The 23,580-nt window shown below is 44.0% G+C and overlaps 1 protein-coding gene across 1 annotated transcript in view; it reads right to left on the minus strand.

The window, feature by feature from the left end:
* LOC139366485 (ankyrin repeat and KH domain-containing protein 1-like) overlaps window positions 1-23,580 on the minus strand; it is a 77,060-nt gene that overhangs the window by 50,000 nt on the left and 3,480 nt on the right. The window contains exon 2 of the mRNA XM_071104000.1: window positions 17,805-17,958. Within this exon, the coding sequence (XP_070960101.1) occupies window positions 17,805-17,958 (154 nt within the window). The remainder of the gene's footprint in view (window positions 1-17,804; window positions 17,959-23,580) is intronic.

Below are 23,580 nucleotides of genomic sequence, written 5' to 3' on the forward strand. Positions count from 1 at the left end.
TCGTAGCACACGCTCCAGCAGGTATATCTCACTGGTCACCCCCAAAGCCAATTCCTCCTTTGGTCGCCTTTCCTCCCAGTTCTCTGCTGCCACTGACTGGAACGAACTGAACAAAAATCACTGAAGCTGGAGATTCCCATCTCCCTCACTAGCTTTAAGAACCAGCTGTCAGAGCAGCTCACAGATCACTGCACCTGTTCATAGCCCATCTGTATACAGCCCATCTACCTACCTCATTCCCATTCTGTATTTATTTATTTTGCTCCATCTTTTGCACATCTACCATTCCAGTGTTTAATTGCCATATTGTAATTACTTCGCCACCATGGCCTATTTATTGCCTTAACTCCCTTATTTGACCTTATTTGCACTCACTGTATATAGACTTTTCTTTTTTTTTCTACTGTATTATTGACTGTATGTTTGTTTTACTCCATGTGTAACTTTGTGTTGTTGTCTGTTCACACTGCTATGCTTTATCTTGGTCAGGTCGCAGTTGCAAATGAGAACTTGTTCTCAACTAGCCTACCTGGTTAAATAAAGGTGAAATAAATAAATAAAAAATATTCTTTAAATTATGACTATATATACAATTATTATTATTTTGCACTCATCCTTTACTGTCACATTGGTGTCTAATATCTTTTCATTTTTGTTTTGAATTTTCTTATTTGAAAAATGAAAAAATAAAACATTTTTAAAAACCATCAATGCCTTTCTTAAAATCAATACACAGAATTATATATTTTTAAATCTGCATTTTTAGTTTAAATAAATTAGTGTTAGCAGGTAATATTAACTAGGAAAATTGTGTCACTTCTCTTGTGTTCATTGCACGCAGTGTCAGGGTTTATGCAACAGTTTGGGCCGCCTGGCTCGTTGCGAACTAATTTGCCAGAATTTTACATAATTATGACATAACATTGGAGGTTGTGCAATGTAACAGCAATATTTAGACTTATGGTTGCTACCCGTTCAATAAAATACAGAACGGTTCTATATTTCACTGAGGGAATAAACGTTTTCGAAATGATTGTTTCTGGATTTTACCATATTAATGACCAAAGGCTCGTAATTCTGTGTGTTATTATATTATAATTAAGTCTATGATTAGATATTTGATAGAGCAGTCTAAACGGTGGTAGGCAGCAGCAGGCTCGTAAGCATTCATTCACACTTCACTGCGTTTGCCAGCAGCTCTTCACAATGCTTGATGCACAGCGCGGTTTACGACGTCAAGCCTATCAACTCCTGAGATTAAGCTGGCAATACTAAAGTACCTATTAGAATATCCAATAGTCAAAGGTATATGAAATACAAATGGTATAGAGAGAAATAGTCGACGCGTCATAATTCCTATAATAACTACAACCTAAAACTTCTTACCTGGGAATATTTAAGTCTCATGTTAAAAGGAACCACCAACTTTCATATGTTTTCATGTTCTGAGCAAGGACCTTAAACGTTGCACTTTTACATTCTTCTCCAACACTGTTTTTTTGCATTATTTAAACCAAATTGAACATGTTTCATTATTTATTTGAGACTAAATAGATGTTTTATGTATTAAGTTAAAATAAAAGTGCTAATTCAGTATTGTTGTAATTGTATTTTGTACAGTGTGTGTGTACATGTTAAAAAGGTCTTCACACGAAGAGCAGCTCCACCTTTCCCCCTGAGAGGCTAGGAGGAAATGTAGACATATTGCCTACACCGACTGACCCAGTCCTCACAGATCTAACCACAAGTGCCCGGGGTCTAGACTAGTCTAAGCTAGGAGTCTAGTCTAAGCTAGGAGTCTAGACTAAGCTAGGAGTCTAGACTAAGCTAGGAGTCTAGACTAAGCTAGGAGTCTAGACTAAGCTAGGAGTCTAGACTAGTTTAAACTAGGAGTTGGGGTCTAGACTAGTTTAAACTAGGAGTTGGGGCCTAGACTAGTCTAAGCTAGGAGTTGGGGCCTAGACTAGTCTAAGCTAGGAGTTGGGGTCTAGACTAGTCTAAGCTAGGAGTTGGGGTCTAGACTAGTCTAAGCTAGGAGTTGGGGTCTAGACTAGTCTAAGCTAGGAGTTGGGGTCTAGACTAGTCTAAGCTAGGAGTTGGGGTCTAGACTAGTCTAAGCTAGGAGTTGGGGTCTAGACTAGTCTAAGCTAGGAGTTGGGGTCTAGACTAGTCTAAGCCAGGGGTTAGGGTGCTACCTAAAGGGCTAGGGGGCCAGCTAGCGTCTAGGGGGCCAGCTAGCGTCTAGGGGGCCAGCTAGCGTCTAGGGGGCCAGCTAGCGTCTAGGGCACGGTTGGGTAACTCCAGTCCGAGGGCCTGATTGGAGTCACTTTTTCTCCATCCCTAACAAAACACAGCTGATTAATCAAATGGCGTTCTAAACCGAGGATCGTGATTAGGTGATTATTGGAGTCAGGTGTGTTAGCTGGGGCAAAACTGTGGCACCAATCAGGACCTCAAGGACAGGAATTACCCACCCCTGGTCTAGGGGGCTAGCTAGTGGTGAATTATAGATGGGGCCTACAGGGTGGCGGGGAGGGAGAGGACCGAGAAGCGGGGAGGGAGAGGACCGAGAAGCGGGGAGGGAGAGGACCGAGACGCGGGGAGGGAGAGGACCGAGACGCGGGGAGGGAGAGGACCGAGACGCGGGGAGGGAGAGGACCGAGACGCGGGGAGGGAGAGGACCGAGACGCGGGGAGGGAGAGGACCGAGACGCGGGGAGGGAGAGGACCGAGACGCGGGGAGGGAGAGGACCGAGACGCGGGGAGGGAGAGGACCGAGACGCGGGGAGGGAGAGGACCGAGACGCGGGGAGGGAGAGGACCGAGACGCGGGGAGGGAGAGGACCGAGACGCGGGTAGGAGAGGACCGAGACGCGGGGAAGGAGAGGACCGAGACGCAGGGAACAGGAAAAAACAGACTGCTTGTTCTGTTAACCTAGACTGAAGGACCTATTTCACAAGGAGCAAGACCCACTTCCCATCCAGGGAGGCCATCCAAGCCAAAATACTGTGTGCGTTGACACCAGAGATGTGGGAGAAAGTCAGTGCAAGTTAGAATGATCCCAACTCTCCCCCTGATGTTTGCCTCTAACCTACATCAGTGGAAGTAGAAGTTTCAAGTTGTAGTTGCCACATGCACAAGTACAGTGAAATTGTTAAATTGCAAGCCCTGCACAACAGTGAAGTAAAGACGAAATCACACACAAGCAAAGCTGGATCACAAGACACAGCCATACAGAACGGAACCATCTTCGCAACAGAAAAGTTTAGAAGTAAAACTGTGTTAGTGGGTGGATCCTGCCAGTCAGTGTTTCCATCACCACTACCCTCTGCTCTGCCTGTGTGACTGAGTCAAACCTTAGCCTACACCTGGCCGTCAGAAGGAGTTGACAACGTTGCCCCAGGCGGGCAGGCAGGCCATGGGAAGTAGTGAAGGGCTGAGGTCTGGGTGGTTGGTTGTATTTCCTGTCTAAACAACGTCACATGGGCTTTTGATAACAAGCATTATTAAGAGGCTGTTTTTATTCATCTGGCTTATATTCATCAAAGCCTTCTGTTTAACCAGTTTCATCTTGTTCAACACAGTCAGCGACCTAGGGTTCTCAGAGGATTGTTCAGGCTGGTTTGAAAACCACTCACAACATGCCTTCTCTGACGTTACCAACCAACCTACCTCAACCTGCCTGCCCTCCTAACAGTCTCATCCTGAATGGGTTAGAGCTAGAGTAGGGCTGTCCATGACACCCCCAAAAAATATTGGTCGACCGAGATTCGTTTGTTCTTTCGAACAACCGATCGGACAACTTTTTCTAACTTGTATTTTTCCATATAGACATCCTATGCATTTGAATAAAATCAACTATATGCACTGAACGTGTCTGATGCTTTAAGCACACTGTCTGATTAAATCATTAAGAGACAAAAATGACTAGAGGGAGTCCGACCGCAATTGATTTGATTGTGCGGGCTCAGACTTGCTGCACTGTGTTTTTTTTTAAATGACAGCGAGTGACTGACTAGCACCCGCCATCTCTCTCCTCCCTGCTGCAGCGACCACCACAGAACAGTGTTCATCACCCTGTCTCTCCTCCCTGCTGCAGCGACCACCACAGAACAGTGTTGATCTCGCTGTCCGTATTGCTGAAGCTGTAACATTATTACAGCCATTTGCGACTGAAAACTTGTGTTACCGAAATCACTCGTTTAGGAAGAAAACATTCCCTCAACTCTCGTTATGGGACTCATGTAAGCATTAAATGCAGGTGACCAATAGGGCTGAACATATAGCATATCATCATCACATCAATAAATTGGTAATAAACTCTGAACACATGACAGCAAAATGGATGCAGAGGATGTGAGGAATAAAACTCAAAATGGGGGAATGTTTACTGGTTGCTCAGGAGGTAACAGGGAAGTCGGAGGTGTGGAAGAAATGTGACAAGTTGTAGAAAATAGTGGAGATGAAGAAAAAGAAGGAGAAAGCACTACATGTATATTATGTTGCCAAACAGCTGCTGTTAGATTACAATATCACTTATCTGACCGTTTGGAACAATGGAAACACTCAAATTATAAAGCATACCAGAGTGTTGTAACATTTGAAATAAATATTTTTTAAAGCCTTCACGTAATAAAGACTAAAACCAGTCGCATGCATTCGTGAATGCAATTTCTAAAATGGAACGGTTTATTTGTTTACGCTAATTATTCAAGTGTTGCATTGTTATTTTATAACTAAAATGCTTGAATGCATTTCAAATCATGACTCGTATGCTGTACGATGACATGAACGGTTGATACAAAACCATAGCTTACATAAGAATTTACATATTTATTTTATTTTTTTATTTTATTTCACCTTTATTTAACCAGGTAGGCTAGTTGAGAACAAGTTCTCATTTGCAACTGCGACCTGGCCAAGATAAGGCATAGCAGTGTGAACAGACAACACAGAGTTACACATGGAGTAAACAATTAACAAGTCAATAACACAGTAGAAAAAAGGGGAGTCTATATATACATTGTGTGCAAAAGGCATGAGAAGGTAGGCAAATAATTACAATTATGCAGATTAACACTGGAGTGATAAATGATCAGATGGTTATGTACAGGTAGAGATATTGGTGTGCAAAAGAGCAGAAAAATAAATAAATAAAAACAGTATGGGGATGAGGTAGGTGAAAATGGGTGGGCTATTTACCAGTAGACTATGTACAGCTGCAGCGATCGGTTAGCTGCTCAGATAGCAGATGTTTGAAGTTGGTGAGGGAGATAAAAGTCTCCAACTTCAGCGATTTTTGCAATTCGTTCCAGTCACAGGCAGCAGAGAACTGGAACGAAAGGCGGCCAAATGAGGTGTTGGCTTTAGGGATGATCAGTGAGATACACCTGCTGGAGCGCGTGCTACGGATGGGTGTTGCCATCGTAACCAGTGAACTGGGATAAGGCGGAGCTTTACCTAGCATGGACTTGTAGATGACCTGGAGCCAGTGGGTCTGGCGACAAATATGTAGCGAGGGCCAGCCGACTAGAGCATACAAGTCGCAGTGGTGGGTGGTATAAGGTGCTTTAGTGACAAAACGGATGGCACTGTGATAAACTGCATCCAGTTTGCTGAGTAGAGTGTTGGAAGCAATTTTGTAGATGACATCGCCAAAGTCGAGGATCGGTAGGATAGTCAGTTTTACTAGGGTAAGTTTGGCGGCGTGAGTGAAGGAGGCTTTGTTGCGGAATAGAAAGCCGACTCTTGATTTGATTTTCGATTGGAGATGTTTGATATGGGTCTGGAAGGAGAGTTTAGAGTCTAGCCAGACACCTAGGTACTTATAGATGTCCACATATTCAAGGTCGGAACCATCCAGGGTGGTGATGCTGGTCAGGCGTGCGGGTGCAGGCAGCGAACGGTTGAAAAGCATGCATTTGGTTTTACTAGCGTTTAAGAGCAGTTGGAGGCCACGGAAGGAGTGCTGTATGGCATTGAAGCTCGTTTGGAGGTTAGATAGCACAGTGTCCAAGGACGGGCCGGAAGTATACAGAATGGTGTCGTCTGCGTAGAGGTGGATCAGGGAATCGCCCGCAGCATGAGAAACATCATTGATATATACAGAGAAAAGAGTCGGCCCGAGAATTGAACCCTGTGGCACCCCCATAGAGACTGCCAGAGGACCGGACAGCATGCCCTCCGATTTGACACACTGAACTCTGTCTGCAAAGTAATTGGTGTGCCTTAGGGAAGAATTCAGAAACCGAGACATTCTCCACATTTTGTTATGTTACAGCCTTATTCTAAAATGTATTAAGTGGTTTAAGCACCCGGGATGCACGCACACATAGGAGAGAGGGGCTGTGTGTTGGTCATATGTTCATCATGCAGAGAGAGAGAGGAGAGAGGGGTTGAGTGTTGGTCATATGTTCATCATGCAGGGAGAGAGAGGAGAGAGGGGTTGTGTGTTGGGTCATATGTTCATCATGCAGGGAGAGAGAGGAGAGAGGGGCTGTGTGTTGGGTCATATGTTCACCATGCAGGGAGAGAGAGGGGTTGTGTGTTGGGTCATATGCTCACCATGCAGGGAGAGAGAGGAGAGAGGGGCTGTGTGTTGGTCATATGTTCACCATGCAGGGAGAGAGAGGAGAGAGGGGTTGTGTGTTGGTCATATGTTCACCATGCAGGGAGAGAGAGGAGAGAGGGGTTGTGTGTTGGATCATATGCTCACCATGCAGGGAGAGAGAAGAGAGAGGGGTTGTGTGTTGGGTCATATGTTCACCATGCAGGGAGAGAGAAGAGAGAGGGGTTGTGTATTGGGTCATATGTTCACCATGCAGGGAGAGAGAGGAGAGAGGGGCTGTGTGTTGGGTCATATGTTCACCATATAGGGAGAGAGGGGCTGTGTGTTGGTCATATGTTCATCATGCAGGGAGAGAGAGGAGAGAGGGGTTGTGTGTTGGGTCATATGTTCACCATGCAGGGAGAGAGAGGAGAGAGGGGTTGTGTGTTGGGTCATATGTTCACCATGCAGGGAGAGAGAGGAGAGAGGGGTTGTGTGTTGGGGTATATGTTCACCATATAGGGAGAGAGGGGCTGTGTGTTGGTCATATGTTCATCATGCAGGGAGAGAGAGAGGAGAGAGGGGCTGTGTGTTGGGTCATATGCTCACCATATAGGGAGAGAGGGGCTGTGTGTTGGTCATATGTTCATCATGCAGGGAGAGAGAGGAGAGAGGGGTTGTGTGTTGGGTCATATGTTCACCATGCAGGGAGAGAGAGGAGAGAGGGGTTGTGTGTTGGGTCATATGTTCACCATGCAGGGAGAGAGAGGAGAGAGGGGTTGTTTGTTGGGTCATATGTTCACCACGCAGGGAGAGAGAGGAGAGAGGGGTTGTGTGTTGGGTCATATGTTCACCATGCAGGGAGAGAGAGGAGAGAGGGGGCTGTGTGTTGGGTCATATGTTCACCATGCAGGGAGAGAGAGGGGTTGTGTGTTGGGTCATATGCTCACCATGCAGGGAGAGAGAGGAGAGAGGGGCTGTGTGTTGGTCATATGTTCACCATGCAGGGAGAGAGAGGAGAGAGGGGTTGTGTGTTGGTCATATGTTCACCATGCAGGGAGAGAGAGGAGAGAGGGGTTGTGTGTTGGATCATATGCTCACCATGCAGGGAGAGAGAAGAGAGAGGGGTTGTGTGTTGGGTCATATGTTCACCATGCAGGGAGAGAGAAGAGAGAGGGGTTGTGTATTGGGTCATATGTTCACCATGCAGGGAGAGAGAGGAGAGAGGGGATGTGTGTTGGGTCATATGTTCATCATGCAGGTAGAGAGAGGAGAATCCAGTAGCATTAATGTGTTACCACCCACCAGGTGAATCCAGTAGCATTAATGTGTTACCACCCACCAGGTGAATCCAGTAGCATTAATGTTTTACCACCCACCAGGTGAATCCAGTAGCATTAATGTATTACCACCCACCAGGTGAATCCAGTAGCATTAATGTTATACCCCCCACCAGGTGAATCCAGTAGCATTAATGTTTTACCACCCACCAGGTGAATCCAGTAGCATTAATATGTTTTACCACCCACCAGGTGAATCCAGTAGCATTAATGTTTTACCCCCCACCAGGTGAATCCAGTAGCATTAATGTTATACCCCCCACCAGGTGAATCCAGTAGCATTAATGTTTTACCCCCCACCAGGTGAATCCAGTAGCATTAATGTTATACCCCCCACCAGGTGAATCCAGTAGCATTAATGTTTTACCCCCCACCAGGTGAATCCAGTAGCATTAATGTTATACCCCCCACCAGGTGAATCCAGTAGCATTAATGTTTTACCACCCACCAGGTGAATCCAGTAGCATGTGTTAGACTTCTAGAGTAGTGAATATGTATGTAGAGATGACATTTTCCACATAATTTAGTACCAACATTTCAGTATAGGCAGTCATGTCCTGTGTAAGTGGCTGTGATCTGTTAAGAATGCCATTGTTACTGTGATACCCGTTTAATTACATTTAATAGTGCCATTCATGCACTGTTGCCTTGTTCTCTTCATCCACTGTATGGCCCAGTTTCTCCTGACCCTGTGGGGTCCATCTTTGTACTTGCCCTAGTCCCTGCACACTTGATTCAATTGACCAAATCATCACCAAACTTCTGACTGGAGTCGAGTGCGTTGGATGCGGGGGCAGCGATGTGCCACCTCGGGTCCCCGGGGAAAGGACTGGGGTCATAGGCCAAACGGTGTTTGATTCCATTGTTACCTTAACACCTATTTTATTAATTGTATTTCATTTTCTCTTGTGTATTTATTTTCTGTCATCATTTTTTTTGTTTGACACCTTGGTGTGGGGTGGTTGGGGGGGGGGGGGGGATAAAGTACTGGGGATGTTGTATTGCTGTCAATGTCAAATCAAAAATATGTTTTTAGTCAGATGCACAGAATACAACATTTCACCTTACAGTGAAATGCTTACTTACGAGCCACTAACCAACAATGCAGTTTAAAAAAAAATACAGATAAGAAAAAAAGATAAAAGTAACAAGTAATTAAAGAAAAGCTGTAAAAAATATATATACACACACAGGGGGGTGCCGGTACAGAGTCAATGTGCGGGGGGCATCGGTTAGTTGAGGTAGTATGTACATGTAGGTAGAGTTAAAGTGACTGTGCATAGATGACAACAGAGTGGCAGTGGTGTGGAGGGGAGGCAATGTGAATAGTCTGGGTAGCCATTTGACAAGATGTTCAGGAGTCTTATGGCTTGAGGGTAGAAGCTGTTAAGAAGACTCTTGGACCAAGACCTCGTGCTCCGGTACCGCTTGCCATGCGGTAGCAGAGAGAACGGTCTATGACTTGGGTGGCTGGAGTATTACAATTTTTACGGCCTTCCTCTGACACCGCATGATAGAAGTCCTGGATGGCAAGAAGCTTAGCCCCTGTGATGTACTAGCCGTACACACTACCCTCTGTAGCGCCTTACAGTCAGATGCCGAGCAGTACCATACCAGGCAGTGATGCAACCCGTCAGGATGCTCTCGATGGTGCAGAGGTAGAAGTATTTGAGGATCTGAGGACCCATGCCAAATCTTTTCCGTCTCCTGAGGGGGAATAGGTTTTGTCGTGCCCTCATGACTGTCTTGGTGTGCTTGGACCATGTTAGTTTGTTGGTGATGTGGACACAAAGGAACTTGACGCTCTCAACCTGCTCCACTGCAGCTCCGTCAATGAGAATGGGGACATGCTCAGTCTTCTTTTTCCTGTAGTCCACAATAATCTCCTTTGTCTTGATCACGTTGAGGGAGAGGTTGTTGTCCTGGCACCACACGGCCAGGTTTCTGACCTCCTCCCTATAGTCTGTCTCGTTGTCGTCGGTGATCCGGCCTACCACTGTTGTGTCATCTGCAAATGTAATGGAGTTGGAGTCATGCGTGGCCGCGCAGTCATGAGTGAACAGGGAGTGCAGATAGGGACTGAGCACGCACCCCTGAGGGGCCCCTGTGTTGAGGGTCAACGTGGCGGATGTGTTGTTACCTACCCTTACCACCTGGGGGCAGCCCGTCAGGAAGTCCAGGATCCAGTTGTAGAGGGAGGTATTTTGTCTCAGGGTCCTTAGCTTATTGATGAGCTTTGAGGGCACTATGGTTTTGAACGCTGAGCTGTAGTCAATGAATAGCATTCTCACATAGGTGTTCCTTTTGTCCAGGTGTGAAAGGGCAGTGTGGAGTGCAATAGAGACTGCATCATCTGTGGATCTGTTGGGGCGGTACGCAAATTGGAGTGGGTCTAGGGTTTCTGGGATGATGGTGTTGATGTGAGCCATGACCAGCCTTTCTAAGCACTTCATGGATACAGACATCAGTGCTACAGGTCAGAAGTCATTTTGGCAGGTTACCTTAGTATTCTTGGGCACAGGCACTATGGTGGTCTGCTTAAAACATGTTGGTATTACAGACTCGGACAGGGAGAGGTTGAAAATGTCAGTGAAGGCACTTGCCAGCTGGTCAGCACATGCTCGGAGTACATGTCCTAGTAATCCGTCTGGCCCTGCAGCTTTGTGAATGTTAACCTGTTTAAAGATCTTACTCACGACTGCGGAGAGTGTGATCACAGTCTTTGGTTACAGCTGGTGCTCTGCCTGTTTCAGTGTTACTTGCCTCGAAGCGAGCATAGAAGTAGTTTAGCTCGTCCGGTAGGCCCGTGTCACTGGGCAGCTCTCGGCTGTGCTTCCCTTTGTAGTCTGTAATGGTTTGCAGGCCCTGCCACATCCGACAAGCGTCAGAGCCGGTGTAGTACGATTCAGTCTTAGTCCTGTATTGAAGCTTTGACCGTTTGATGGTTCGTCGGAGGGCATAGCGGGATTTCTTATAAGCTTCCGGGTTAGAGTCTCGCTCAATTGAAAGCAGCAGCTCTAGCCATTAGCTGTGTGGATGCTGCCTGTAATCCATGGCTTCTGGTTGGGGTATGTACGTACGGTCACTGTGGGGAGAACGTCCTCAATGCACTTATTGATGAAGCCAATGATAGATGTGGTGTACTCCTCATGCCAGTGGAGGAATCACAGAACATATTCCAGTCTGTGCTAGCAAAACAGTCCTGTAGCTTAGCATCTGCTTCATCTGACCACTTTTTTTTATTGATCTAGTCACTGGTGCTTCCTGCTTTAATTTTTGCTTATAAGCAGGAATCAGGAGAATGGAATTATGGTCAGATTTGCCAAATGGAGGGCAAGGGAGAGCTTTGTATGCGTCTCTGTGTGTGGAGTACAGGTGGTCCAGAGTTCTTTTCCCTCTGGTTGCACATTTAACATGCTGATAGGAATTTGGAAAAAATGACTTAAGTTTCTCTGCATTTAAGTCCCCGGCTACTTGGAGCACCGCCTCTGGGTGAGCGTTTTCTTGTTTGTTTTTGGCGGAATACAGATTTTTCAATGCCATCTTCGTGCCAACCTCTGACTGTGGCTGGATATGTAAACAGCTACAATAAAGCTTATCATGAGAAACTCTTAGATATCGTGCACCAGTTGTTGTTTACAAAAATACATAGACCGCCACCCCTTATCTTACCAAACGCTGCTGTTCTATCCTGCCGATACATCGTATAACCAGCCAGCTGTATGCTGATATTGTTGTCGTTGAGCCACGACTCTGAAGCATAAGATGTTACAGTTTTTAATGTCCAGCTGGTAGTTTAATCATTCCCAATAACTCGTCCAAAGATTGCATATTGAGGGGAGTGGGGGTTTATTCGAGCACCTCCAAATCCTCAGAAGGCAGCCCGCCCTCCGGCCTCTCTTTCTCCACCTCTTCACGCAGATCACTGGGGTCGGGGGAGAGAGCCGTATATCCTCGGCCTCGGTCTCGTCAGAGTCGAGAAGGAAAAGGATTCTGCTAGTCCATGGTGAGTAATTGCGGTCCTGATGTCTAGAAGATCTTTTGGGTCATAAGAGACGGTAGCGGCAACATTATGTACAAAAACTGTAAAAAAAAGAATGATAATTTTTACAAAGTTACAAACAACGCAAATGAACACAATCAGTTGGGGGCACGTAAAACTTCTGGCTTCTGCTCAGGCTTACACACAACATCTTTCCACACAATGTCTCTATGTTCTCAAACTTACAAATTAACTATTAAAGTAACTAGATACAGTGCATTCGGGTAAGATATCAGACCCTTTTACTTTCTCCACAATTTGTTACGTTACAGCCTTATTCTAAAGTCAACCAAGTTATTTTTTGCCCCCCTCAATCTGAACACAACACTTCATAATTACAAGTAAAACCTGTTTGTAGAAATTTTTACAAATGTATAAAATAAACTAAACTGAAATAGCACATTTACACAAGTTCAGACCCTTTACTCAGTACTTTGTTGAAGCACGTGTGGCAGTGGTTACAGCCTTAGGTCTTCTTGGGTATGAAGCTACAAACTTGGCACACCTGTAATTGGAGAGTTTTTCCCCATTCTTCTCTGCAGATCCTCTCAAGCTCTTTCAGGTTAGATGGGGAGCGTTGCTGTACAGCTATTTCCAGGTCTCTCCAGAGATGTTCGATAAGGTTCAAGTGCAGGCTCTGGCTGGGCCACTCAAGGACATTCAGAGACTTGTCCCGAAGCCACTCCTGTGTTGTCATGGCTGTGTGCTTAGGGTCATTGTACTGTTGGAAGATGAACCTTCGCCTCAGTTGGAGGTCCTGAGCGTTCTAGAGCTGGTTTTCATCAAGGATCTCTGTACTTTGCTCCATTCATATTTCCCTCGATCCTGACTAGTCTCCCAGTCCCTGCCACTGAAAAACATCCCCACAGCTTAATGCTGCCAACACCACGAGTCACCGTAGGGATGGTGCCAGGTTTCCTCCAGACGTGACACTTGCGATTCAAGCCAAAGAGTTCAATCCTAATATTTTCAGCTTGAATATTTCAGAAAGATTGTTGCTTCCATCAATGTAAGTCTTCATCATTTCAAATCCCCCCCTATATTTTTTGGTACAGACATAACTTTTTTTAAATTTATTTTTTAGAAAATACCTTTATTATTCCCCACAAACCCAACCACCCCTCCCCCAATTAGAGTAAACTAAAAACAATAACTCAGGAGAGCCTGCACTTGAACCTTATCGAACATCTCAGGAGAGACCTGGAAATAGCTGTGCAGCGACGCTTGAGTTAATACAGAAATCTACTTTACAATAGTTATATTTTGTTTGTTTTTAGTCCTTCCTCTATTTCTGATGTCCATCCAGTTTGACTTCTATTTGTAACTTTACCACCATCCATTTTGGATTTCTATTTGACATATTTTTTCAACTGTGCTGTGATGCTTCATAAAAGTACTGAAACGTTCTATTATAGCTTCTACAGACTGTAAATTAAAATAAACATTTTTGCTAAAATAATTGTATTATTGACTGACTATGATTTTTCAAAATCACTCAGTATTGCTATCTTCAGTGTTAGTTCTAGGTAAATTATGCAATTCTTCAGCCATTCCTGGACCTGTGACCAAAAACGAGTACCAAAATAAATGATCTAGTGACTGTATCCCCATATATATATATATATACACACACACACACACACACACACACAACATTCTATTGGTTGCAAGAAATGTGTATAATAATTTAAAATTATAATTTAAAAATGTGAAGTTTTGAATCCGGCGTTGTTTTGCGTGTCAATTGATAAACCATGTGCCATGGAATAGGTACATGGAAAATCTCTTAAACAATTTTCCTATTCAAAGAGCACGTTTTTTGGTAATTAAATTGGTATAGGTTTTTATTTATCCATTTACGGTCTTTAATGCAGAGCCGACAGACAAGTTCAATCTTGGTGTTATCAAATCAAATGTATTTACATAGCCCTTCTTACATCAGCTGATATCTCAAAGTGCTGTACAGAAACCCAGCCTAAAACCCCAAACAGCAAGCAATGCAAAGGGTCTAAGTACGGTAAATAAGGTATCCGTTTTTGTTATATATACACACACACATACATATATATATATATATATATATATATATATATATATATATATATATATACACACACACACATACATATATGCAAACATTTCTAAAAAAGGTTTTTGCTTCGTCATAATGGGATATTGTGTCTAGATTGATAACGACATGTTTTTATATAATACATTTTAGAATAAGGCCGTAACGTAACAAAATGTGGGAACAGTCCAGGGGTCTGAACAATTTCCGAATGTACAGTACCAGTCGAAAGTTTGGACACACCTACTCATTCAAGTTGTATTTATTTTCTACATTGTAGAATAGTAGTGAACACAGAAAAACTATGAAATAACACAAAATCAATATATATTTTAGATTCCTCAAAGTAGCCACCTTTTGCCTCGACAGCTTTGCACACATTCTCTCAACAAGCGTCACCTGGAATGCTTTTACAACAGTCTTGAAGAAGTTCCCACATATGCTGAGCAATTATTGGCTGCTTTTCCTTTACTCTGCGGTCCAACTCATCCCAAACCATCTCAATTGGGTTGAGGTCGGATGATTGTGGAGTAGAGGTTATCTGATGCAGCACTCCATCACTCTCCTTCTTGGTCAAATAGTCCTTACATAGCCTGGAGGTGTGTTGGGTCATTGGCATGTTGAAAAACAAATTATAGTCCCGCTAAGTGCAAACCAGAAGGGATGGCGTATTGCTGCAGAATGCTGTGGTAGCCATGCTGGTTAAGTGTGCCTTGAATTAAAAATAAGACAGTGTCACCAGCAAAGCACCCCCACACCACCTCCTTGCTTCACGGTGGGAACCACAGATGCAGAGATCATTTGCTCACCTACTCTGTCTCACAAAGACACGGCAGTTGAAACCAAAAATGTCACATTTGGACTCAGACCAAATGACAGCTTTCCACCAGTCTGATGTCCAACACTCATGTTTCTTGGCCCAATCAAGTATCTTCTTCTTATTGGTGTCCTTTAGTAGTGGTTTCTTTGCAGCAATTCAACCATGAAGGCCTGATTCACACAGTCTCCTCTGAACAGTTGATGTTGAAATGTGTCTGTTACACTGCATTGCAGCGCTAGCTGTGCCACCAGAGACTCTCAGCCGGCCGTGACCGGGGAGGTCCGTGGGGCGACGCACAATTGGCCTAGCGTCGTCCGGGTTAGGGAGGGTTTGGCCGGTAGGGATATCCTTGTCTCATCGCGCACCAGCGACTCTGCGCCCGGCCCACCAGTGGCGGGCCGGGCACAGTGAGCGCTAACCAAGGTACCCAGGTGCTCTAACACATTGGTGCGGCTGGCTTCCAGGTTGGATGCGCGCTGTGTTAAGAAGCAGTGCGGCTTGGTTGGGTTGTGTTTCGGAGGACGCATGGCTTTCGACCTTCGTCTCTCCCGAGCCCGTACGGGAGTTGTAGCGATGAGTCTGCACTTGAAGAAACTTTCAAAGTTCTTTACATTTTCCACATTGCCTGACCATGTCTGAAGTAACGGACTGCTGTTTCTTTGCTTATTTGAGCTGGTCTTGCCATAATATGGACTTGGTCTTTTACTAATCTTCTGTATACCACCCATACCTTGTCAGAACACAACTGATAGGCTCAAACGCATTAAGGAAAGGAATTCCACAAATTAACAAGGTACACCTGTTAATTTAACTGCATTTCAGGTGACTACCTCATGAAGCTGGTTGAGAGAATGCCAAGAGTGTGCAAAGTTGTCAAGGCAAAGGGTGGCTACTTTGAAGAATCTCAAATATATTTTGATTTGTTTAATTAAAACTTTTTTTGGTTACTACATGATTCCATATGTGGTATTTCATAGTTCGTCTTCACTATTATTCTACAATGTAGAAAAGTGTAATAGAGAAAACCCATGGAATGAGTAGCTGTCCAAACTTGACTGATAATGTACATATAATGTACATATATATACACATGCATTCACATGTATTATTTTGGATTTTTGTGCCCATGAAAACGTTTAACCCCATAACAGAGACAAAATGTTAGGTAGTTCCCAGAATTACAGTGTCTCTATATAAATAAAACTGACAGATACCGTGCTTTCAGAAAGTATTTCCTTGAACACCACAACGCTTTATTATTTAGGACAAAACGTTAATTTCTTGGTCACATGTTTTGCAGTATTAGTTTAAGTGCCTTGTATACAGAATGCATGTTTTAGAATATGTTTTATTCTGTACAGGCTACCATCTTTTCACACTGTCATTTAGGTTAGTATTGTGGAGTAACTACAATGTTGATCTATCCTAATTTCTCTCATATCACAGCCATTCAATGCTGTAACCATTTTAAAATTAACATTGGCCTCATGGTGAAATCTCTGAGCAGTTTCCTTCCTCTCCTTACATGACCGTATTGGTGGGGTCGACATTCAAAAATGAGGTTAACCACTATTATTGAACACGGACTGAGTCTAAGCAACTTGTGAGGCACATTTTTACTCCTGAACTTATTTAGATACTTATTCACTCAAGACATTTCAGCTTTTCATGTTTTATTCATTTCTCAAATGTTCTATAAACAGAATCCCACTTTGACATGGGGTAATGATGGGGTAATGATGGGGTAATGTGTATAGATCAGTGAAACAGATTTTCACTTTGATATGATGGGGTAATGATGGGGTAATGTGTATAGGTCAGTGAAACAGAATTCCACTTTGATATGATGGGGTAATGATGGGGTAATCCACATGTTAATCTATTTTAAAATTCAGGCTGTAACATGTGGAAAAAGTAGAAAGGGTGTAAACATGAAAAAAAATGTAATGATATGTTTGATGAACCTTTTCTCTGTATATAGTGCGTTATGTTTAGTGCTATTGTGTGTTCTGTACTCCGTTATACCTCTTGGCCAGGTAGTCATTGTAAATGAGAATAGGTTCTCAATTGACTTGATTAAATAAAGGTGAAATAAATCATTAAGGCAGCACAGAAACTTTGTCCGAAATGGCAGCCTATTCCCTATATAGTGCCATACTTTTGATTAAGACCCATAGGCCTCTGGGATAGGGAATAGGGTCCATTAAGGATGCAGCCTGTGTGTGAGAGAGTGAAGACAACATTGACGTTTTCCTGTCATTTGCATTTTCTGTTGATATTTATGCGGAACAAAAATATTTTTACAGTAACATTTACATTCTTGAATACTGTGTTACTGTAAAACCTAGAAACATACCCATGTCCATATAACACAGACAGAGAATGTTTACCCATAAGCACCTGCTCTAACACTACAACACTGAAAAGCCGGACACACACACACGCACACACACACACACACTAGAAACACGGACATATCTCTTCCTGGCTTCCCATCACGCTGACGTTCCCCTGTTTGAAATGCCTCCTTCTTTCCCCTGAAGTAATCAGTGATGGTCAGATGATGGGTGAAAGCTATGCTGTGTTCGATGCAGACAACCACATGTTCACTTCAACAAATCAAGCAGAACTGCAACAGACAACAAGACAAGGTGGCAGGTTTGGGGGGCGGTACTAGATGGGGAGGGTTGGGGTCTGGTAGGGTAGAATGGGGTTGCTGGTGGGGTCCTTTCAGGTCAAGTAGGGTTGGATGGAATTGGTTTGGATGGGGGTACTAGGCCGAAGTCCTAGGGTGAGATGAGTTTGAATTGAGTTCAATTAAATAGAGGAAGGTTAGGGAAAGGGCTGAACCGTGGGATCAGGCACAGTTGGGTTCTGAACGACAGCGGCCAGGGTTAGGGCCCAGTAATGGATTCAGTCTCGTACCTGCAGTCTCTAGCAGGCCCGTGTCTAGGTGAGGGATTAGAGGTGAGGGTTTAGAGCGCGTACCTGCAGCCTCTAGCAGGGCCTCGAGGCGGGCCTGTGTCTCTGGGTCGACAGTGCGGAGGTCCACTCCGTCTGTGGCGCTGGACAAAAGCAGCTCCGAGGCCGTCTTCATGATGGGGTTCTCCAAGTCCTCCTGGTCCAAGATAAATGACTCCACCTGGGGTAAGAAGAAGAGGGAGAGAGACAAGTGTAAGCAACGCATAACATAAAAGCACATAACAGCAGAAGGGAAAATCTCACTTGATGTTGCATCTTGATCTGCAGCCGACCCCCAAAATGTGTAATATTACATTGCTTGAAAATCTGCATCCATAGGTCTTTATTCAACTCTGTCCATCAACAACTATGGCTGGAGTCATGTAATGTAAACAAGCACAGTTCTTCAGGTTGACTGGTGTCCTGCACATCTCCACTCTTATTTACCTGACTGGGTGTTTTTCTCCAACACCACCTCTTCATGAGTGAGTAAAAACATGTGGCTCAGATAACCAACTGCAACTGAAACGTATTGGCCGTGGCGTGTTGCGGGGTAGAAAGGATCAGTCATCTACTCTGGACAATTGACCAATCAAATGAGCGGGGTGGTTCCATATTTCTAACATTTACTAGAGAATTATGTCAGAGATTTGTATTGTTTATAAAAAAGGGGAGGTTCGGTTACATGTCTCACCATTTTGGTCCAAAGTTGTGTCTGTATGAGACGTAAGGCTTCCCATCCGGAACAGTTCCACAACATATTAGGAGCACATTGTGAAGTTGTTAGTTTGTCTTCGGCAAGGTTTTTTGCTGTTGGCCCAAGTCGGTAGTCGAAGTGTACGTCCCTTCGCCGGTGATTGGTCAACAGTAGGGATTCTTCAATTAAGTGTTTGTCATTCAACGAGAGACTAATAACTTAAGTACATTTTTTCACTTGAGAAACACTGAACCAAACATCTTAGTTAGGTGTAAAATTGTGCAATTAAGATCACCTCGGCAAAAAAGTCAATTAATGAAAGATTTTAACTATCGTAGATTCATTGACGATTTTGAGGAAGTGTATGTATGAGTCGCTTTGACATCTCAAAATGGACAAACAGTACTATTGCTGCTTTCTCGTTTTTTAAGGGAGTATGCGAGCCCTCGTTCAGAGCATACCCGCCAACCGAACTGAAGCATGCGGAAGGCTTTAGTCCGAGCCTCAAGTTTTCCCTGAACGTGTGTGTATAGGTCACGTTCACGTTTTCCCTGAACGTGTGTGTATAGGTCACGTTCACGTTTTCCCTGAACGTGTGACCTGACCTATGGGACAGCTAGAAGGCAGGGACAGTGAAACAAAACCTCCCTCTGTCATTTCTCAAGGAGTCCCTGTCCAATATGTAGGTCTCAGACCTGCGTTGGTTTTTCCACTTGTTGACCTAGACATTAGGCACTCTGTACACACCCAGGTGTCTTTTAAGGTCTGATTCCCTCCCTCCACCCGTAGCCTCTGCCTCTAGGGCAGCAATGCAGCCTGACACATTCTCATTGGCCCAGAGGCCTCATTAATGACACGGTCTGGGTATTAAGGAAGATTCCGCCAAGCCAAGGCTAAAGATACATAAACCACTGAGCCTTATTTGAGGAAAAATAAACACAAATAAAGATTCTTAAAAAAGGTATGCACACACTGTGCTGTGACGCGCTTTAGATCAGGGATGGACAACTAATGTCCTCAGGGGCCTGATTAGTGGCACACTTGTCCCTGCCCCAGCTAACATACCTGGCTCCAATAATCAACTAATTATAATCGTCAGTTTAGAATGAAATTATACTGAACAAAAACCATGAACGCAACATGCAAAGTGTTGGTCCCATGTTTCATGAGCTGAAATTAAAGATTGCAGAAATGTCTCAAATTTTGTGCACAAATGTGTTTACATCCATGTTAGTGAGCATTTCTCCTTTGCCGAGATAATCCATCCAGCTGACAAGTGTGGCATATCAAGTAGTTGATTACACATGGAATAGCCTTCATTTCTCAGAACAAGAATAGACTGACGAGTTTCAAAAGGAAGGTCTTTGTTTCTGGCCATTTTGAGCCTGTAATCGAACCAACAAATGCTGATGCACCAGATATTCAGCTTGTCTAAAGGCCAGTTTTACTGCTTCTTTAATCAACGTGCCATTGGAACACAGGAGTGATGGTTGCTGATAATGGGCCTCTGCACACATGTCGATATTCCATTTTAAAAAATGTTTTTTTTTTTATATACATTTAAATCAGCCAATTCTAGCTACAATAGTAATTTACAACTTCTACGATGTATTTCTGATCAATTTCATGTTATCTTAAAATGGACAAAATAAATGTACTTTTTGTCCAAAAACAAGGCCATTTCTAAGTGACCCCAAACATTTGAACGGTAGTGTATATTCATTGAGCTGGTCTAATGCTATAAGCGCACTATTTCATGAATTAAGCCACAAATGACACGAGGTAGCCGGAGCTCAAGATAACCAGAATAAATAAATACTTGACCATCCTTCTCCCGCTCCTCCTGGATTTCACAGATTCGGACAGTAACACAAGGAGAAGGCAACCTTTCATGTGGAACGCCAATTTATATCTTACCATTTCTACCGATCTGCCTGCCAGTTACGGTTTTCATATGCACATTCTTAATTATAATAACGTCTTGTAAAAATTGCCAATAAAGCCAACAAATAAAAACATTGCAGCCTGCATGAAGAAAATATCCTGATAAATATCCTAGAAATCATGTCGACTTATCATGGCCTGTCTGCAACGAACTTGAAACGTTGTATCAAGTGGGGTCCAGCCAGAAGCTCCTGCAGGCTAACTTGCAACACTGTATAAAATATTCTGGGCCCTCAGTTTCCTGGCTGCCAGCGAGCTCAGGACAGACACAGCTATAGGCTATTTGCACATGGGATAAGAGGTAATCAGGTAGGCCTATTTTATGACGTTTCCACTGGATCAGAGCATGACATTTTTTCCCTTTCACGCTGAGTGGTTATCAAAAGGGAGAGGGCTGGAAAGATTTTTCAAATACATTGAGGAACGAACTATTGTCCTTCTAAGTGGATGTAAAAACAGACATGTGCTTGCTGTTCGAGGTGAAGAAAACATTACTGCGAGAGGATACACAGCTCATTAGTGGAATGTGAAGCTAAATCAGAAAAACTATCAGGTCCCCAAATGGGCACATATACAGTGCATCTGGAAAGTATTCAGACCCCTTCCCTTTTTCCACATTGTGTTACGTTACAGCCTTATTCTAAAATGGATTAAGCCACTCCTCAGCAGCAGGAACTGGGAGACTTGTCAGGATTGAGGGAAAGATGAACGAAGCAAAGAACAGAGAGATCCTTGATGAAAACCTGCTCAGGACCTCGGAAGGTGAACCTTCGCCACAGTCTAACAGGACAACGAACCTAAGCACACAGCCAAGACAAGACAACGCAGGAGTGGCTTCAGGACAAGTCTCTGAATGTCCTTGAGTGGCCCAGCCAGATCCCGGACTTGAACCCGATCTAACATCTCTGGAGAGACCTGAAAATAGCTGTGCAGCAACACTCCCCATCCAACCTGACAGAGCTTGAGAGGATCTGCAGAGAAAAATGGGAGAAACTCCCCAAATACAGATGTGCCAAGCTTGTAGCATCATACCCAAGAAGATTCAAGGCTGTAATCACTGCCAAAGGTGCTTCAACAAAGGACTGAGTAAAGGGTCTGAATATTTTACATTTGCAAACATTTCTAAAAACCTGTTTTTATTTAGTCATTATAGGGTATTGTGTGTAGATTGATGAGAGGACAAAACAATGTAATCTGTTTTAGAATAAGGCTGTAACATAAATTGTGGAAAAAGTCAAAGGGTCTGAATACTTTCCGATTGCACTGTGTGTGTGTGATATATAAAAAAATGTAACTACTGCTTGAGTAAAAAAAAAAATATTGATCAACCAACAGCCTATCGACCAAACAAACAACTAATTTGGGTCAGCCATATTGCCTATAAAAAAGTGTTTTAAAATGTAGTTCCATGATCTAGCCCGGTTAGAATAATTGAAAAGGCCATGATAATTAATGTTTTGTGGAGTTCATATGACAAATGATTCTGGATTTATTAACACACCGGTTTAGGCCTGTATTAAATGTAGGCTACATGTCTGACTGGGCTTATATCCACGCCTTTACATGTCTGACTGGGCTTATATCCACGCCTTTACATGTCTGACTGGGATTATATCCACGCCTTTACATGTCTGACTGGGATTATATCCACGCCTTTACATGTCTGACTGGGCTTATATCTACGCCTTTACATGTCTGACTGGGCTTATACCCACAACTTTACATCCACGCCTTTACATGTCTGACTGGGCTTACATCCACGCCTTTACATGTCTGACTGGGATTATATCCACGCCTTTACATGTCTGACTGGGCTAATATCTACGCCTTTACATGTCTGACTGGGCTTATACCCACAACTTTACATCCACGCCTTTACATGTCTGACTGGGCTTACATCCACGCCTTTACATGTCTGACTGGGCTTACATCCACGCCTTTACATGTCTGACTGGGCTTACATCCACGCCTTTACATGTCTGACTGGGCTTACATCCACGCCTTTACATGTCTGACTGGGCTTACATCCACGCCTTTACATGTCTGACTGGGCTTACATCCACGCCTTTACATGTCTGATTAGGCTTATTTTGATGTTATTTAATTAAGGTAGGCTATCATAAGGCTAATTTAATTTGTATTTAAAGAGAAGGAAACACAGCAGCAACAAACTTTGCAGAAGAAAGACACGTTCCAAGCTTACTTTTCTGAACGTAAAGCCCCAGCAGTGTCGTGGGAGAGAAAGAGGTAATTGGATGATGCCTTCTTTAAAAATGGTTTACTTGACTATGAGCCCTAAACTAATGGATAATGGGAAAGGATGCTGTACTTTGCAAGCGCAGCTCAATCAGGCTACACACCGCCTTGCTAAACTACGGTCCAAGACACCCTCCAAGAACTGGAAGCCAATCTGAGACTCATTGCAATTAGGTGAAGGTTTTAATATAAAGGCCTCACAATGTTGATAAATTGCGAGCACATACAATGACACCAAACAGCAGGAGCCATTTAGTATGATTGTTTATTTCATTGGGCAAGTCAGTTTTAAGAACAAATTCTCATTTACAATGACGGCCTACCAGGGAACACTGGGTTAACTGCCTTGTTCAGGGGAAGAACAGATTTTTACCTTGTCAGCTCGGGGATTTGATCCAGCAACCTTTCGGTTACTAGCCCACCCCATTTAGCTTAACCTGGAAGCCAGCCGCACCAATGTGTCAGAGTAAACATTGTACACCGGGTGACAGTGTCAGCGTGCTCGCGTCCGGCCCGCCAAAGGAGTCGCTAGAGCGCGATGGGACAAGGACATGCCGGCCGGCCAAACCCTCCCCTAACCCAGACGACGCTGGGCCAATTGTGTGCCGCCTCATGGGTCTCCCGGTCGCGACACAGCCTGGGATCGAATCAGGATCTGTAGTGACACAGCTAGCACTGCGATGCACCACTTAGGAGGCCCCATAGCTGACCCTTTAACACAACAACACACCAGCATTGACGAGGAAAACAGCATGCAGCAAATTCAGTACATACAGCATGGGCTCCCTCGCGCAGCTCCATGCTGGGACTGGAGCTGCCCAAGGTCAGGGCCAGAGAGAGGGACTTGTCTGTCTGTGTACCCAACAACATTCCGACTAACCTGTCCCAGTTCCAAACTAGCGTACT

This window comes from Oncorhynchus clarkii, chromosome 14 (assembly GCF_045791955.1).
Source record: "Oncorhynchus clarkii lewisi isolate Uvic-CL-2024 chromosome 14, UVic_Ocla_1.0, whole genome shotgun sequence".
Classification (NCBI taxonomy): domain Eukaryota; kingdom Metazoa; phylum Chordata; class Actinopteri; order Salmoniformes; family Salmonidae; genus Oncorhynchus; species Oncorhynchus clarkii.